We start from the raw sequence: 19,318 nt of genomic DNA, 5'->3' as shown, positions 1-19,318 counted from the left end.
AACATAATAGTTTGTGTTATGGGTGATGCTAAAATCGATCATGTTACTGTAACATAATATTATGTTATGGACAACAAAATAGCTCAATCGACCAGACTGGTCATAGGTATAACAGAATAAGTGACATAATCCATTCTGCCGTCAATCAAAAAACACAGTATTCTGTGAAAGGGACATACCGACGACGGCGAAAAAATTGTGCTGTTATTTTAGACGTCATCTACATAATGTCGAGACTTCCAGGTGTCTACTGACACGTATCTGACTTTGAGTGAACAACCGAAGGCTCAGTTTCACCCAGGGTTTAGTTTCGACCTTCAATTCACTCAAGCCCCTGTATTTAGAATGACTTCGTTTTTTTAGTCAATTGCCTCCCCTTGTTAATTATGTGGTCTACCATTTAACTTCAGTTCTGCCCTAGAAATCGTTGGGAATTGCGAACATTTTATAAACCATTATCGATAGAAAGGAATATCGTATATGGTTCACTTATAATTCACTTTCAATCTGTCGTATTGTTTACATTTGCAATCCACGAGCGAACCTTGCATTGTGGGAATCTTTGCACTGGTTCATTTGCATGTAATCTCGTCAGGCGGACAGTTTAGACAAGTGACGAATTTCCCCTTGTAATTCTCTTAATCGACATTTTTCGGGAAAAAAAATAGGAGGTTTAGTTAGGATTTAAATGCAACTTATTTTTGTATTTAGCTGAACCAAGTCAAGCACTCTGAATTTCTTTCGGCGCTATGCCCATTTAATTTAACAGATCAGCCTTTAGATTGTATCAGAATATGTATGAAGCTGAAAATGCTCAAAGAAACTTCATGTTTCTCCCACTAACGCCATCGTGGAGCCACTGTGGGGGTATATCCGGCCGAATTTGTGAAGGGGATGAAACAGGATAGCTCTCTAGCGTGTCGGTAATGTCGAAAGCCTTTGTTATGTTCACCACATCTGTATATTAAGTTATACTTCATGTACAGCCGTCACTGGTGTCTTTTTAGCACCAGGACTTGTCTTTGTACGTTTTAGGACATCCGATGACTACATCCTATAACTACATATGCTTATGCGTACGCATTACTAGTATATCCTGTTTCTTTTAAATTGTCTGCTGTGTTCTGCTATTTGTGTGAAATATTCACTCCTGCTCACTACCAAAACTGCCTTTCGTTTGTGACACGTAATAACATATCAATCCAAACACACTGATATACACCAATAAACTACTTTTGGAATACTTTTTCTAATTCATAATGTTAAACTCCATCAGTTTGCTTTTTAGACCAAAACTTAACATTGCCTTTTGTGACGTTAAAATTATTTTAAAAAAAACAGATGGGATGCAGGATAATGGGCGTAGTCCAGTAAGGTTTGGCGGAAAGGAACACTAACCTAACTAAGTCCTGTTTCTGAGAATACCATGTTCGACATTTTTTCCAGGTATTGTTTTACCGTAACCTCAATAAATGACTCTTCTCCGGTCTCCTGGCAGTATGGTTACATATTCATCAGCAAATTCCTGTATTTTGTTCCACTCGTTGTGACATCTGGGGCTTTACATTGGTTCGAGGACATTTTCATGTCGAAAATTTAGAAAAATACATTTTAAGAAACTGGACTGGATTCTTAGATAAATTCTGAGCTGTCGCCGAAGACTAGTGTTGTACCATAGGCAAAAATAATCTCTTGTTTATCTCGTGCCCTTGTTTATCCCACGTAGGACACGTTACGCACATGCGTACTGAGGCACCACTAGAAACTGTTATCTGGCTCACAGTATAACAGATTACTACCCACGCACATTATACAGCATGCCACATACTTTTTAGTAACCATGACGTCACTCTAGGAGGCAATGAAGCTGTGGCTTCGAACAAAGTAATAGAGTTTAACGTTATGAAATAAAAAAATATTTTAACTTCATTTTCTCTGTAATGATACGAACTCTCACCGTACCATGGTATAGAGCTTGGAGTATTACGTGTCACTGACTTAAGGCAATTTTGGTAGTGAGAGAATGATTTTACAGATAGCTGAATATAGGCAACAAGTTAAAAGAAACAGACTACAGACTGAGCATAATTAAGTTCCAATCGCTCTGCAAAACAGTCACTAGGATCGTGATCAGCAAAGCTATCTATTTCTAAAAATGTCAAAAATATCGTAGTATACAAGGTACATGAAAGGGAAAGGCCGTATCTAAAGGGTTGGGGAAATCAGTAACAACAAGTACTAGAGCTGATTTTTAAAAATATTATGATTTTTATCTTAAAATGAAAACATAAATGAATCACCATTTCATAAACATAAAGGAAGTATCCTCTCTACCCTTGGTTGTTCACATATACACTTTTGCTGATTCGACATATAGATGTGACTTCGAGTAAGGCAACAGCAAGGCGTTTAAGAGTACAGAGCTAGGATTTAGTGACTGCGTGCGTTCTTGCGTGACGTAACGTAAGATGTTATAGCCGGTAAATTGGTTATACACATATTTCAAGAAAGCAATCCTGATTATCTCGTTTCTAATCATGTAACAATTTTTAAGGTGCTATTTACTGTTTAATGAGGTTCAGAGAACACTACTCTGATTTGCCGACTCAAATCTCGAAACTACATTGGTCCAAAACACGCATGCCTGAAATTAAACAAGAGAACAATTCCAAAAGAAAACTGAGCTTAACATGTATTTACATTTGGCATACTTATTGTCATAAAACATATATTTCTTGACTTATTGTGAACTTTGCTGACAGCAGTCAAGTATTTTAATCATTTTAACCACTGTAAGAAACAATGAATTGCAATTCATCTTTGAGGCATCACATTTTGTAGAACGTAAAATGTTCCTGTCGCATGTTTCTGGATAGTGAAAAATGTGTTTTTCCTGTGACAAACAAAAGCTTATGGTCGGTTGGTCTGCCTGTCAATCAATGAGCAGTTGAGGAACAACTGAACAATGATTTCCCTTATGAAACATTTTTCGAACAACATCATAGTTTCCGGGTAGCTGCTCTAGTTGAAATTCGAATTCCTGAAATTCATTTTGATTCACAATTTACATCAATAAAAAAATGATGTACCTTTGACAACAAAAGTGACAACGCACAAAAAACCTTTTTTTAGATACAACACAATAGCGGGAAAGGTCCATCGGTCGAAAATGTAGTACAACTGCCTCCATGCAATGTCAAACAATACAGTTTGAAACGAAAAAACACTGCCTGTAAGGTTATAGCGTTAGTGGGCCTATAAAAGTCGACGTGAACCAAATTTACAAAATACATCATTTACATGGTACATTCTGGTGTGTAATTCATACTGTGACGCTGAAGAGGATCACAATCCTCGGAAACAGTAAGTAAAGCATAGTAATTAATGCAGCAATCAAACGCAATGCAGAGAATAACTACATCCCCAATAGCCAAGTGGTTACCTATAACGACTCTAATGCAAAATACTGTCAACAATCTCGCGTAACAAGGTGACCAACAGACACTTCTGAAAAGGAACTGTCAAAACGTTCCGAATACAACTGCCACATACATACACACATATATACACAGTATAGTGTTAATAAAGCCATCGCATGACTTTCACCTAGACGTATTCCTTCTTTCCACTAGTCTGGCTCATGCCTATCATCCAGATTCGTTTCACACAGCCGTCTCTCGGTGTTTCCTTCTAACGATTTCGCTACCTTGCGTAGGTGTCAAAGCAGCTTTAAGATTCCGCCAGAAAATGATCTCCTGATCGGCGTCATCACTCCATTTCAGGAATGTGATCTTATGCCACAGGTTTCTCAATGCCCTCGGCATCTTCCGAACTGGGATATCCTCCATCAGCACACACAAGATTGTGTCGTCTCTACCTTCTTCCAGGCATTTCATGCCAGCGTACTCGATTTCCAAAGGGCCGAATCGGGATTCCAGGAACCCTTGACTGATGATTAATAGGATTTTACGACTTTCTTTCATTTTATCCACGATATTTTCATGAATCGGCTTTCCAGGAATGAAATCTCTGTCATGAACACAAAGTCTTATGGGATCGTCCACCAATTCTAGTTTCGGACGCAGCATTCGAATCACCCACTCGTAATCATCACAGGTGTAGGCCACAAAAGCGTCATAGGTATATACCTGATCAACAAACATGTCCTCGGGTGGCATGAGTTTAGTATACAGCCAGTATCGGAGGTTGAGACGGTAACGATATATCCCAGCAAACAACAAAACCAAAACGATAAGCGTCGAGACGCCCACCACGGATATTATCAAGTAAGTGTGACTAACGCATTGCACTTCAAAGTCCGTTAACAGTTTTCTGAATGTCGAAAAGGGTAGCCGAGTACCATTCGACAGTATGCACGTGTAACTGTCAGGGTTATCGAGGTTGTCTTCCACCTGAATGACCCACCGGATAAACATAATTGTGTCACATGTGCATTGAAGAGGATTATTCCCAAGCAGGAGATGGAATGTTGGAGATTTCTCAAGCCAGCTGTCAATTAATGTCATTTCGTCTGATTGCAGATAGGTGAAAACATTAGCGGATAAATCCAGTATTTCAATTCGGTACATGTCGTCCAGATCTTTTGATGGTAAGCGCTGTAACTTATTGTTAGCCAAATTAATTGTTCTGAGTTGGTTGTTGTTGGCAAAAACTTCTGTGGGAAAATGTGTGAGACTGTTTCCTGACATGTCAATGCTTGTTAGGTTGTAGAAACCTTTAAAACACTGACCTTTGCATTTACCAATGTTATTAAAGGCAACACCAAGGTGGCGAAGATTTGAAGTAAAAGAGAAATGGATTTCTGTGTGCGTGCCAAACCAACTCCAACATTTACTAAAACTAAGCCATGACAGGTTTGGTGATAAGGAGACGTTTTCTCTCGAGTTCTTATGTACTCTATATGGAGAAAATTTCCTCCAGTCTGTTGGTACGACATTTTCTTGACTGAAATCTAAACTTTTCAAACTCTTGCTTGTGCTGAGCGACTTTAGTATGACAGAGGGAAACACTTGCAGAGAATGGTGTGATACGTTAAGCTTTACCAGGCAGTCTATCCACAGACTAGATTCACTAAAAACCAATATGGAGATGGAATTCATGGATAAATCAACCGATCGCACGCAAATATCGGACAAATGCCTAGTTTCATCCGGTATCAAGACTACGTCTTGAAAGTTAAACGTCTCCCCGTTTACCATCGCCAAATTGATCTCAGTCATGTTTCTTTGTCGGAAGGAGTGCAAGCTCCACATGGCGTTATTCAACCCTAAATCTATGTTGTAGCTAAGGTCGAGAATTTCTAGTGACGTAAAAACATCAAATGTACCCTTCTGAATGAGCAGAATCTTGCAATTAACCAGTCGCAACTCTCTTACAGGCGTGTGTTCGAGAATACGAAAAGTTCTCGTTGTGAGATATACTATTTTACAATTTGAAAATTTGCTTTCGCCATGTGTTGAAATTGTGGTCAACTTTTCCAGTGAATGAAATCCTTCTTCGAAGACAAAATTAACCGGTAAATCGAGAAAAATTTTCGTTAGGTTTGTAAGTGTTCCGAATGCGGCACCAATGCCTTGCCATGGCACTACTGCGGTACTAGGTGGCCCTTTAATCTTAATCAATCTCAGGTTTCCTAGTGGCTCAAGCAGTTGTGGCGTCCATACCTTGAAAGATAAGGGTAATCGGTTGTAAGACAAATTTAGTGATACAAGGTGTGAAAGACCTTGAAATGCTGCTGATTGCAAAGATTTAATTACATTGTTTGAGAGATCTAGGAATTCTAACATCGGCACGTTTATGAATGTCTGATTTCGGACTTTGACGATTCTGTTATAGCTCAGGTCAATTCCATGGGTGTCATTGGAGAATTTCCTCGACTGTACTGATTTCCACCCGCGAGAACTGCAGTCCAGGAAAAGCCGATGTACATCAAGATCACAGCCAGGTTTTGATAGTGTTGGAAGGAAGACAGCGAGGAGGATTTCGACGTAACAGAGCAGCATATTGTATTGTAAGTGTATACCTTCTCTTGGAATCGCTCTCTTTAGACTGCCTTGTGTTGTCATTGTGGCACTGCACACCTTGAAAAGAACAAAAGACTTGCATGATGATCTATTCCAGTAGGCCCATGTTTTTGAAGGGGCTCTCTACTTTAGAACTAATTTTTGAAAGTTTTGAACTCATCATTCTGAAATCTTACAAGTCGAAAAGTCGAAACAACTGATCTCATCACATCCTGGACCAATAGTCCACAGATTACAAATTTACAATGAAAATCGTTATTTTATTCCCTGTTAGAGAATGTTTGCTATATTTATTGTTTGCTAAGATTTTCCGTTGTACAATTTTCACTAATAATGCACGTTAAAGCCAAGCACTCATTCACTCACTCACCAATAATGCAAAACATTGGTGTTAAGATTTAGGTAAAAATCTAATTACAAAATTAGCCTCATTCCAAAGATTGGAATCTCTTTAAACATGAGAAACACAACATAATGTATTGAATGCAGTAAAACAAAAGATTTATTATCCTGGGTGATCTCCAACCAGATCACTGACCCATTATTACAAACAGACATCATACACGACACCTGGACCCAGTTTTGCAAAGCAGCGTACGACATTTTTTACCGTACATTTGTCGTACGATATTCTGTACGTAACTGTTACCGTACTATTGTCCTATATGTGTACGACATCTTTGAAAACTCGTACCAGGTTCAGTCAGTACGTTTGTTACATACGCACATGTATACTTATTTGTAGCAAAGACGATGGCCTTACCTACTTTGATAGTGACGCATCACTAAAATGTCATGACGGAAACACGAAGAATGACACCAGATCAAGTCATTAGGCGGTTATCAGATCAACCTGACATGATGTTGGCTCATGCCGGTGGGGATTTACTTGAAAAGAAAGTAAAAGTTACAACTATGCTTGTATCGAAACTAGCAGAATACATGTATAAATTAACTTCAGACATATCACAAGCGAGATAAACCTGACAAAACTCCACACCATGCCTTTGAAAGCTATGGGAACAGATATACTTGGATTTATTGTTGCCCTTTTGGAACGATTCCCACATGTACATAGTCTTGCTTTTTCAAAACATAATAATGACTTCATCACTAATCGTAATAATTTAATTTGTGAAGCTATGAACATAAATATGACTTCAAACAATACACGAGAGAATAGACACATCAGTCCATGGTATGATCCCGCACAAATGTAGTCACTGAGTAGTCACTGGCTGACATATGACCTTGACCGCAAGGTCAAAGTGGACTGGTGTTCCAGTCCGTGGTATGAACCTGACTAGAACGCCGCACACACCAGTGTACCAGTCACGGTCCGTGGAATAACCGTGACTAGAACGCAACACATAACAGGGTACCATTCCCATTCCATCGTATGACCCTGACTAGAACGCCGCATACACCAACTGGTACCAGTCACCTACGTGACATGATCCTGACAAGAACATCGTACACACCAGTGTAGCAGTCACCTCCGTAGTATGACCCTGACTAGAACGCCGCATACACCAACTGGTACCAGTCACCTACGTGATATGACCCTGACAAGAACATCGTATATACCAGTGTAGCAGTCATAGTCAATGGTATGGGCCTGACTAGAACGCTGCATACGCCGGTGTACCAGTCACCTACGTGACATGGCCCTGACAAGAACATCGTACATACCAGTGTAGCAGTCACCTCCGTAGTATGACCCTGACTAGAACGCCGCATACACCAGTGTAGCAGTCACCTCCGTGGCATGACCTAGACTAGAACCCAGCACGTAACAGTGTACCAATCACAGTCCGTGATCTCACACCGACTAAAACTCAGCAAACGACCTTTTTTGTTCTAAAGGTGTACATATAGGCCTACGCTGCCAGACCAGGAGATTGGAGTTTTGCGTGGGAGATGTCCGCGGTTCCGTTCCGACTCTTTTCTAAAAATGGCAATTGTGATGTGTTTTTCGCTTGGCGATTATCACAAAGGGGATTTCATTCAGCAGATATCGTCATAAACGCCTCTATGAATATCTGAAGGCCAGAGCTTCCCTGGATATTACACTGGATCCTAACATAATGGGTTTGCATAGTAAGACTAGCTCAGCCATATCACTCAGCAAACGTAATCATCATATGAAGTCATCATATAAAAGACTAAAAAAATGTAATTTATCCTGGCTTTCCCTCTTAATTTTAGTCGCCAGTAATGTTCTAAAACGTGTCTTCGGCTATCAGATATGCATGTACCACAGCTTCCAGAGCGTGGGCGGCCCCTGAACCTTCGTTTCACTACTTCAAGCCCTCATACAAACTTAATTGTATGAAGTTAAATTTCAGATATAACGGCTCTTTTTCTCGCTGAAAAGCAGTCAGAAAGCGTCTCCATCCATCTACGTGGGCCCGGAACATTTGCTGAGAGGACAAGGATAGCTGCTGACTTGCTCTAGAAAATTCATCGCAAAGCCTATGCTACATACATATATACGATGTTGTGACCCCGTATGTATCGCATCATGTCTATTTCATTGTTATGCTTTATGAAAGAATCCGCCCGCATGGAGGCCGTTTGACCTAAATCAGAGTTTGTTTATTGTTTAAAGCCAGCCCGAGCGATATTTCTGAGTGCATTGTCAATGCCTGTAAGCTTTTTCTGTAGAGTAAATATGTTGTTCTTTCTAGAATCAACTGTGAATTCTTGCAAATTGTTCATGTTCGTTCATGTTTATTGTTCATGTCCATCGAAACTAGAGTATTCTAGTATTTTGTTCGATCGTATATGTAGTCCAGCTCGTAAGGGTTAGATGGCCGTCTAGAGCAGTGTAATGGTAAGACGGAACCAGTCTGTGCCGTCAGTTCATCTTGAAAGATTAGGGTATTTCTGCATTGTGAGTTTATTGCTATGTGACTCGGTTATTTTGAAAGCTCTAGTTTTACTGTACGAATACACATCGAGTGAGTGTTACTCCCCGGCACTGACTTGCGACTTTACCTCAGTTTCCAAGGGAAGGGTTTGAGACTCGTCAGCGTGCCTTTGAATACGAATTATTTTCACCAGGAAGCTGGTGATATTTTTCACTTGAGCAATTCGCCTAATCCTGTAGACTGTGACTTGCCCTTGAGACCGCAACTTACAATTTCTTATAAAAAAAACTATGTTTTGTTGTGGTTTATACATTGTTTTGTGTTTATGTGTGCTACTTTTCACTTTAGATTATTCAGTTATTTGCACTGAATTTATATAAAAGTGGTTGTGTTTCTTAGTTTGATCTTGTGTGAGGGTGATCACTGCCTGGGAGATGAACAAGCCAGTGAGGGTGATCACTGTCTGGGAGATGAACAAGCCAGTGAGGGTAATCACTGTCTGGAAGATGAACAAGCCAGTGAGGGTAATCACTGTCTGGAAGATGAACAAGCCAGTGAGGGTAATCACTGTCTGGGAGATAAACAAGTCAGTGAGGGCGATCACTCTCTGGGAGATGAACAAGCCAGTGAGGGTGATCACTGTCTGGGAGATGAACAAGCCAGTGAGGGTAACCACTGTCTGGAAGATGAACAAGCCAGTGAGGGTAACCACTGTCTGGGAGATGAACGAGCCAGTGAGGGTAATCACTGTCTGGAAGATGAACAAGCCAGTGAGGGTAATCACTGTCTGGGAGATGAACGAGCCAGTGAGGGTAATCACTGTCTGGGAGATGAGCAAGCCAGTGAGGGTGATCACTGTCTGGGAGATGAACAAGCCAGTGAGGGTAATCACTGTCTGGGAGATGAACAAGCCAGTGAGGGTTATCACTGTCTGGGAGATGAACAAGCCAGTGAGGGTAATCAATGTTTGGGAGATGAACAAGCCAGTGAGGGTGATCACTGTCTGGGAGATGAACAAGCCAGTGAGGGTAATCACGGTCTGGAAGATGAACAAGCGAGTGAGGGTAATCAATGTTTGGGAGATGAACAAGCCAGTGAGGGTGATCACTGTCTGGAAGATGAACAAGCCAGTGAGGGTAATCACTGTCTGGGAGATGAGCAAGCCAGTGAGGGTGATCACTGTCTGGGAGATGAGCAAGCCAGTGAGGGTAATCACTGTCTGGGAGATGAACAAGCCAGTGAGGGTAATCACTGTCTGGGAGATGAGCAAGCCAGTGAGGGTTATCACTGTCTGGAAGATGAACAAGCCAGTGAGGGTAATCACTGTCTGGGAGATGAGCAAGCCAGTGAGGGTGATCACTGCCTGGGAGATGAACAAGCCAGTGAGGGTGATCACTGTCTGGGAGATGAACAAGCCAGTGAGGGTTATCACTGTCTGGATGATGAACAAGCCAGTGAGGGTAATCACTGTCTGGGAGATGAGCAAGCCAGTGAGGGTGATCACTGCCTGGGAGATGAACAAGCCAGTGAGGGTGATCACTGTCTGGGAGATGAACAAGCCAGTGAGGGTGATCACTGTCTGGGAGATGAACAAGCCAGTGAGGGTAATCACTGTCTGGAAGATGAACAAGCCAGTGAGGGTGATCACTGTCTGGGAGATGAACAAGCCAGTGAGGGTGATCACTATCAGGGAGATGAACAAGCAGTGAGGGTAATCACTGTCTGGGAGATGAACAAGCCAGTGAGGGTGATCACTGTCTGGGAGATGAACACGCCAGTGAGGATGATCACTGTCTGGGAGATGAACAAGTCAGTGAGGGCGATCACTATGTGAGAGATGAACAAGCCAGTGAGGGCGATCACTATCTGGGAAATGAACAAGCCAGTGAGGGTAATCACTGTCTGGGAGATGAACAAGACTCACGACTATTCACAGGTTGTTGGCAGACCTACCCAGCTGAGCTAATGAGCTGGACGCTAACGACTCTGCCACAGAGTCCACCCAGAAGCCTTCAAAACGTGCTAATTGCGCACCAAAAGCTTTGCAGCTGGCCGTGTTTTAAGAGGTTTTCATATATTTACCTGGCTGACCCCGTTGGTGTGGCTGTTAGCGGATATCAGCCGACCCGCTGTACACTTTTTGTACAAATACATCTATATATCTAAACATCGTTGAAGTTCCTGAATCTGTATTATTTGTTACCACGGAGCCTTGAGTTTACACAGTATTCGCAGCTTACTTATCATATCTAATAGGGCTGATTAGATTCACATTAAATACTTCATGCTGGAATTTTATCATTTATAATATTTCCCAGCAGCCATACCGTTGCTTACTGTATAGTGTATACATGAGTAACAAGTCATATGGCTTGTACACAAATGCGAGGAGTAGGCCACTTACTGTAATGTCAACAGCATGTGATACACCGATTAACATGCTTCCCAAATTGGTGTTTTACATGGTTCACACATAACTCAGTCTTTTTTGTAGATTCAGTATGTAAAGATCAACCATTGCAGCAAATATAATTACGTTTACCACGATATTTCAATCCGCATAATAAAAATTATAATCTTTGATTATTGAGAGTTCAAGTCATTCAGGCTTGAATCTCTATTGTGTTTGTTCGAACAATTATTATTCTCACTAAAATTGTGGAGCGTTTTTTGAGAAAGCGGCTGGCCAGAACTGTATGAAACTTTAGTATGTTTTAGGGAAGGACCTTAAGACGTGCACCTTTACTCTTGCAAAATTTGAATAGGTGACTTGAAGGCTATATTGGATTTTGTGCACAACGAAAAATATCCTTTTGTCCAGAACGGCGGATGCGATAAAGCGGGTATGTTCCATTGGGAGTGACTGCTTGGAGTTTAACGTCGTACTTAACACTTTTTCAGTCATATGGCGATGAAGGAATCCTTAGAGTGCATGTAATGTGCCTCGTTGTCGCAGGACGGATGGCACTGTTTGCATTTTTTTTTTAATTCAAAAACTTCTGCAACTGAAACTTCAAGACTGAAATAGATAAAACCTTGGTAAGTAGTAGAAGTGGAGATGAAATTTAGGGAGTAAAAATTTGGGTGTCCTCAGTTCCATGGATGCTATGTGGAGAGGAAAAAATGCAATGTATGAGCAAATCTAGTTTTAGAAGATACTGCGGAAGTGATGAAAAAATGATGATGGTGAGGTGAAAACCAAAAATTTGAATTTGAAGATTGTAGACATCTAACCTGACGTAATTTGGCGTCCTGATCACGATTCTGGTCTTGTTAATTTTCTATGATACTTTCGTGGCAAAAAGGGCTATATATTTACTGTAAACATGCTGAAAATTGTTCGTTTGTGTTAAAAACCACAAGACTTGCAGTCCTTGTATATATAAATGGCACGTTTGCCATTTTCTATTTACTTGTGTAAATAGATGTAAATAAGATAGATTCAGATAAGTAAACAGATGTAATAAACAATGAAAAGATGAAAGAGATGTCCGATTAAAAAAAAACATTTCATAAAGAGCAAATCCTTGGTGTCGTCATATAAGTGGTCACTGATGATTAGGTTGATAAAGTTCTCATTAAAAAAATTAATTACTTTGGGTATTAAATTCAATATTTGGGAATAAAAGTGACTGTCGAGATAAAAGTGACGCAATGAGCAATGCAGGAGCCTCTCACCAATACGGTCGCTGAGAGTTCAAGTCAAGCTCATGCTGGCTTCTTCACTGGTTGTACGTGGGAAGGCCTGACAGCAATCTGCGGATGGTCGTGGCTTTCTACCACCATAATGCTGGCCTCCGTTGTATAAGTGAAATATTCTTGAGTACGGTTTAACAAGCACCAATCAAATCAAATGAGATATAGCAGGCCACTCTACTGCAATGGCATGCTATCGCTGAATGACCTGTATTCAAGAACCACGCTGGCTCAGTAAACTAAAGTGTTGATCTCGGAATGATCAATCTGACCCAGACCAATGAGGTCGCTGATTCGAACCCATCACTGGGTTGTTCCTATACTGCTTTGAGCCAGGAGATTTAAGAGTAAATAGAGTGGCTGAATACTACGGACACTCCAGATACCTTAACCTATAAGCATAACCGACACCGTATTAGTGAACATTCTAATGCAGCTACATTTAAACAACAATAAAGTAAAGCAGTGACTAACCTGGCAGTTGGACGTCCGGGAGGCTCTGTGTCGCAACCGTCTCTGTATCAGGGCAGTTCATTAGGCTGTGACACAATCATTATTGCGCATGTACCGCTCTTGCATCCTTGCATTATATCACTGACATCAGTAGCAAAATTAGTACAGCAAACTACAACAACGCGGTCACTGGGATGAAGGTAATGACGCAGGATGTGATATCAAAAATGACAAAAACTATTGTAACCTTTGTTTTTAATAATGTGTTCTTTATATACATGTATCCTGTCTATCTAAAGTATGCACATCATCATTCAAACCAACACGTGAAACAATTTTAGTGCTAAATGTTGATAAAATAGACGAGACTAATCCAAAGCAAGCCTAGGGGCGCCTCACCAGCCCCAAAAGTCTAAGCTTGTCTAAGTGGTAGAAGTGATGCAAGCATGTTGTAAGGAGTATGAGTCTGTCAAATATTTCCACCGTTTCCTGTATAATTTCCGGACCAGGACTGGTGTATCCAGATTGACATTGTGAGTAACAAACTGATGGCTAACACACGTGATTTGGTAAGCCAATCACAAGCAAATCACAATCACAAGTTACAAGCCGTTTAACTTCCGAAAGGGAAAGCTCGACGTTTCAGTAACAGCACAATACTTTATGTTTTTTTTAGTGTCTATCGTATGGGTCTTGTACGATATTTACGGAGTTTGTGTGTTTGTCCTTGTACAAGGAATGTGCAAAAGTTAGCCATATTAAGCGGTTGCACACTTGTGGTGTTTTATTTGCATGCTGTAAACTGCCAGTAAATTAACTTGAAGACAAGTAAAAGCGTTGTGTGAACAGTTTATTTCACACTAGACTTGTTAGCACTTGTTCATGGCTTACATCAGACTCGTTAGCACGTGCTTAGAGTGTCACAAAGGTCATAGTTCACATCAGACTTGTTAGCACGTGTTTAGAGTGTCACAAATGCCATGGTTCACACCAGACTTGTTTATAGCACGTGTTTAGAGTGTCACGGGGGTCATGGTTCCCACCAGACTTGTTTATAGCACGTGTTTAGAAATGACAGAGCTCATGGTTCACACCAGACTTGCTAGAACGTGTTTAGAGTGTCACAAAGATCATGGTTTAGACTTGTTAGTGCGTGTTGTAGAGTGTCACAGAGATCATGGTTCAGGCTTGTTAGTGCCTGTTTAGAGTGTCAAAGAGGTTATGGTTCATACCAGACTTGTTAGCACGTGTTTAGAGATGGTTCACATCAGACTTGTTAGCACGTATTAAGAGGTGTCACAGAGGTCATGATTTACATCAGACTTGCTAGCACGTGTTTAGAGGTGTTACAGAGGTGATGATTTACATCAGACTTGCTAGCACGTGTTTAGAGGTGTTACAGAGGTCGTGATTTACATCAGACTTGCTAGCACGTGTTTAGAGGTGTTACAGAGGTCATGATTTACATCAGACTTGCTAGCACGTGTTTAGAGGTGTTACAGAGGTCATGATTTACATTAGACTTGCTAGCACGTGTTTAGAGGTGTTACAGAGGTTAGCACAACGAGATTCAGTAAGAGATTTAGTCAAAATTAGGACGACTGTGGTCGACTGAATCTCGGTCAAATCCAGGACAATGCATTGATTCTCGTCTTAATTTTGTTCGAATGATGCATTGTTTTTTTAATAATTGACCTGATTCCTCGTGGTTAACTTGCAACTCAACTCGAGATGAGAGACATTGGAACGACAACGTGAGAAGAGTGACATTGGAACGACAGCTCGAGATGAGCGACACTGGAGCGACAACGCTAGATTAGCGAGATTCTGTTTCTGTTAAAACAGAAGATTTAACATACGTGTACATTTTCAATGATCCTTCCGCTGATCAAAAAGAGCACACCGGAAAAATGAGCAGATTACTCACAGTTTACTCACAATAACACAATGGTGGGTGTTGATGAATATGCGGTGTCTAGTTTTATGCAGTTTTCACTTTCATTTTCGCTTAGAACCCATTGACAACCGATGACTATTCTTTCTACGACAAACCAGTCGAATCGTATCGGCCCGAAGCTCTCTGAAAAAGACAGTTGGTTTTATGATACGCGTGAAATGTGACGTAATCCGTGTTAGCCAATAAACGCTCCCAAACAAAAAAAAATAACTTGGCAAATGAGTACAAACTTTAATTGTTGGAATTGGATGTGTGTGTTCATTAATATTCACACAACTTACACTCAGGCGGCCGTAAGTGAGAATGTCTTCCAGCAACCTGCGGATGGTCGTGGGTTTCCCCCGGGCTCTGCCCGGTTTCCGCCCACCACAACCGTCGTATTAGTCGTATTAAAACGCCGTCGTATTAGTGAAATATTCTTGAGTACGGCGTAAAACACCAATCAAATAAATAGATAAATAAATAAATGAAATATCCTCAGGCAATGTGTCGACTACTGAGTCTTCCATTTCCAACGAAATAAAAAGTACTTCAGCAATACTGAAGTGAGGTGATCACCCACAGCTAGACAACTACTACTTTCCATTCATAAAACCCGATCTCCATCCACGAATGCAGTAAAGTTTGGCCCGTAGGCCTATTCACCATCCCGCTTCGGTTATAATTATTATGATAATTAGAAGTACCGATCTGTATCTTGTTCCTCAGCATTCAGCAGACGGAGTAGATGGCAGGCTACGGGCATCTACGTGAATGGGAAGAGTAAACGATGACCATTAAAACATCGACTTGAGTTTTAGATATTTAAACATTTAATTGATTGTTAAATAACAGTGTTCTCTCTAAAGTGTGGATTAGAGTAAAATTTTTAAAAAATTCTCTGAAAAGAAATTTTCGGGGCCTTTTTTCAATGAAACGCAGAGACTGATAAATAAAACGTTTGTGTCAAGATATTCAGTGAATATGCTATCAATAATGAATAAAGTGGATAAACCGAGACATCATGTCCAAGTAATGCATTATCAGAGCACTGTGACAGAGACACTAGACATAACCCCCGATCCAGTCTCTATGTTTGGCATATGAAAACCTATTTTCAAAAAGACGATGTTTGTATTCTGATATTCTTGAGTACGGCGTACAGCACCAATCAGTTATGGTAAATAAATAAATTGCGTTCCGTGCCATCCTGCTGCATCGCTGAAGCATCACGACGAAGACACCAGGCATTACGCCTGATCTAATCTATACGTTTGTCATATGAAAACTTACTTGTAGCTGGGAGATGTTTGTGTCCCGTGTAATAGTAATGCATCAATAAAGCATCATAATACGTCAAGTATATTCTCAAAAAAAAAAAAAGAATTAGCACTGCTTTGCAGAGTTCTTCCTAACAGCACGGTAATATGAAAATTATTGTACTGTGTTAAAACCCACTGTAGGTGGTTTACTTCAGGCATTCTGCGTATTCCTCTGCTAATCAATGCCACCGCTCCTGTGGCTGATTAGCTAGAGTGTCCGCCTCGGGATTGGGATCAAAACCGGGTCGGGTCATATAAAAGGACTTCAAAAATGCTACTTGCTGCTGCTCGCTTGGCGCTCAGCACTGAGAGATTAGTATCAGTATATAATATATCTGGATGTGGTGTCATGTCTGTTGTTTTCGGCATGATACTTTGGTTCACTCTAGTTGTCATATGAATGAACATTTTAAAGTATGTCGTTAAATCCCAAGCATACATATATACATGTTAATAAAGGTGGCCACCGTGGGAAAGTGAATTGTTTTTGACACAGCGTTAAACAACAATCATATCAGTATAATTGGAGCTAATCCCGTAACTGTCAATTAGCCTGTTGCACCATGTACCCAGCCAACCCTGATGATTCACACACTAATGGCTAACACATGTGACTTCATCAGCCAAAAAGAGCGACACCATCCAGTTTACTTCCAAAAGGGAAAACTCGCCGTTTCATTAACAAAATAACTTTTTTTTCAGAGGAACAAAGTGAAAGTGAAACAGTAAATTGCCATGTCATGTACACTTTGTATTTGATATTATATAAATTGTTAGTGTGATAGTCAGCCTATTTAGTTATTTGTTTCTTGTTTCTTGTTTCTTGCAGCCAGCATATTTGTAGGAGGATACCGGGCAGACCTTGGGAGAGCGGGGTTGAGTCGTAATATGCTGTAGGACTGGCGGAGGTAGAATAAAAGTGTCAATACGGGACACTCGGTTCTGCAAGATATGTAATTTATGAGATAACTTTAGTGGAGACGGTGTTCTATTCTGCTTTTAAAGCATACCGTACACAAGTTGGGGGCTTCGGTGGCGTCTAGGTGGTTAGCGAGCCAACTCTGCGCGCCCAATCCGGCCGTACCTGTTAATGGTCGCAGGTTCCTCTCTGCACTGCCCTGTGTCCTGGCCGCCATCGTATAAGTGAAGAATTCTTGAGTACGGCGTAAAAAACATTCAAGAAATAAAAAAAAATATATATATGTACCTTAAAATCTATAAACTCTCATTATAATTATTAAATTTGCATGTGTTGGTAGATATGAACGCAAGAATTTCTTGGACCTGTGCTTCAGACCACAGTACATCAACTTCGAAGATGTGATTGGTGGGTTAAACATATTCCTCCTCGCCCACACGTATCATTTACTGGATTGATATAACAAACCTACTGTTAAATATACCATGTAAAAGAAAAAGTCCCTTTCGGGCCATTTTTCTTAGTTGGTGGCTAAACACAAAATTATGGTTAATGCAGTGTGTACTGGCTTTTAAATTGAAATTGTTTCTGATCAACACGGTGTTATTGTTTGAACTGTTATTGCTGCTAAGTGAAGGCCTTTTATGCACTCAGGTTTTAAGTCATTTAATTGTTTTGAATGAAAAGCTCCTACCACGTGGTGCAAGGGGCTATCTGAATGCATATTTTGTTATATAAGAGAATATATACTAGAGAATGTTATTTTCTTGAGCGTATTAAAAAGTTCATTTGAAGTAGAAACGATTACATTGATGGAAAACGTTTATTATTCAATGTATGTATAGACTATAACATTACATTTAGAGTCTCATGAATTATTCTAAGTATACATATGTAGTAAGTTCAACTGAGTGAAACCGAATTATCAGTGCAAACAGTTTCCGTTCATTCAACTTTCTCTATTTCAAATGTCCCTTTTGAGACATTAAAAAGTAATAGTTATTGCGGTTTAGCATTTATTATAAACGACAAACTATGGCGTGTTAAACAAATAACACGTTAGAGAAATGCAGTGTTTTAAAACTATTAGTTTTACTACCCTGTTTGTATTGATTGTGTGTGATATATGCACTTCTGCATCAAACCATTAACCAGGTGTGATCAGTTTTAAACTATATGAAAGCATTGGTGCATGTCGAGCTATTTATTTGATTGGAGTTTGCTTATGTGATGCACAGCAGAGCATGTGCCAAGCCAGGAAATGACTCACACGTTTAGATATATATAAACCATGCAGAGACAACAAAGTGCGTTTACAGATAAAATATGTATTGGAAATATATATTTACAAAAAAAAGGAAAGCTGTATCTATGTAGGCTTTTGCTAGTACGGCAGTAATTTTAAATTAGAGGGTTTATCCGCGGTTTCCTCAACACATAAACCTCAACTCATAAACCGGGGTACAAAAAATACTGGAACACCAGTACAGCTGTAGCTACCTGCAAATGGTCTGTTAGCTCTGAAATCGGTTGGCCATGTTCCCAGCTTAGCTTCCACATTAACCGCTCTGAATCGTTATATTCATTAACTTGGAACTCCGTACTGTTACCTGCGCTGTCCTCAGTAATTTCTGAATTCATGTCACCTCATTATGTGGGAATAATAAAGACCATAACATCGCAAATAACACAAGTGTAACCAACGCATCCCCACGGACATCATCGGAACTTCTCAAACCGCCATTTTCGAATCACGTGACCCCGTTCTTATACTGGACTCGGCTGCTCTTCCCAAAATTAAGATTATTTATTTTTTCACATAGTTGCTTACAGTTCCTTTCTGTTCATTATTAAAACAAAAATTAAAGTTAAGACTCCCAAACAATTTGTCAATCGCTCTTTAGATTATGTTGGCCTACGTCTCATTGGTTTCAATCCAATCAGAGAGTCCAATTCCACGAGTTTATATTTTTCCGGACGATGCCGACGCGATTCGAAAATGGCAGTTAACGATTTTTGGTTTTGGCCGATCGCCAAGAACATCTGTGATAATTGTAAGGTTATGGTCTGTATTA

At 40.3% G+C, this 19,318-nt stretch overlaps 1 protein-coding gene across 3 annotated transcripts; it reads right to left on the bottom strand.

Annotated features, from left to right (window-relative positions):
• Positions 1 to 2,248: 2,248 nt before the first annotated feature.
• LOC135475258 (toll-like receptor 2 type-1) lies at positions 2,249 to 13,414 on the bottom strand. Of its 3 annotated transcripts, XM_064755084.1 has the most exons (3): positions 13,088 to 13,414; positions 6,808 to 6,932; positions 2,249 to 6,101 (listed from the first exon to the last, which is right to left on the bottom strand). In XM_064755084.1, the coding sequence occupies exon 3, from the start codon at positions 6,084 to 6,086 to the stop codon at positions 3,663 to 3,665; it is 2,424 nt and encodes an 807-aa protein (XP_064611154.1). In that variant the 5' UTR covers positions 6,087 to 6,101; positions 6,808 to 6,932; positions 13,088 to 13,414; the 3' UTR covers positions 2,249 to 3,662. The 3 variants fall into 3 exon arrangements, with proteins under 3 accessions (XP_064611154.1, XP_064611156.1, XP_064611155.1); XM_064755086.1 differs by lacking the exon at positions 6,808 to 6,932; XM_064755085.1 differs by lacking the exon at positions 13,088 to 13,414 and having other exon boundaries at positions 6,812 to 9,459.
• Positions 13,415 to 19,318: the final 5,904 nt, after the last annotated feature.

This window comes from Liolophura sinensis, chromosome 9 (genome assembly GCF_032854445.1).
Source record: "Liolophura sinensis isolate JHLJ2023 chromosome 9, CUHK_Ljap_v2, whole genome shotgun sequence".
NCBI classification, from domain to species: domain Eukaryota; kingdom Metazoa; phylum Mollusca; class Polyplacophora; order Chitonida; family Chitonidae; genus Liolophura; species Liolophura sinensis.
The sequence above is the reverse complement of the archived record's forward strand: the minus strand, read 5'-3'. Positions and strand labels throughout refer to the sequence as shown.

Coding starts and splice junctions, on each gene's coding strand:
- LOC135475258 (XM_064755084.1), bottom strand. CDS start 6,086: ATGACAACACAAGGCAGTCTAAAGAGAGCGATTCCAAGAGAAGGTATA.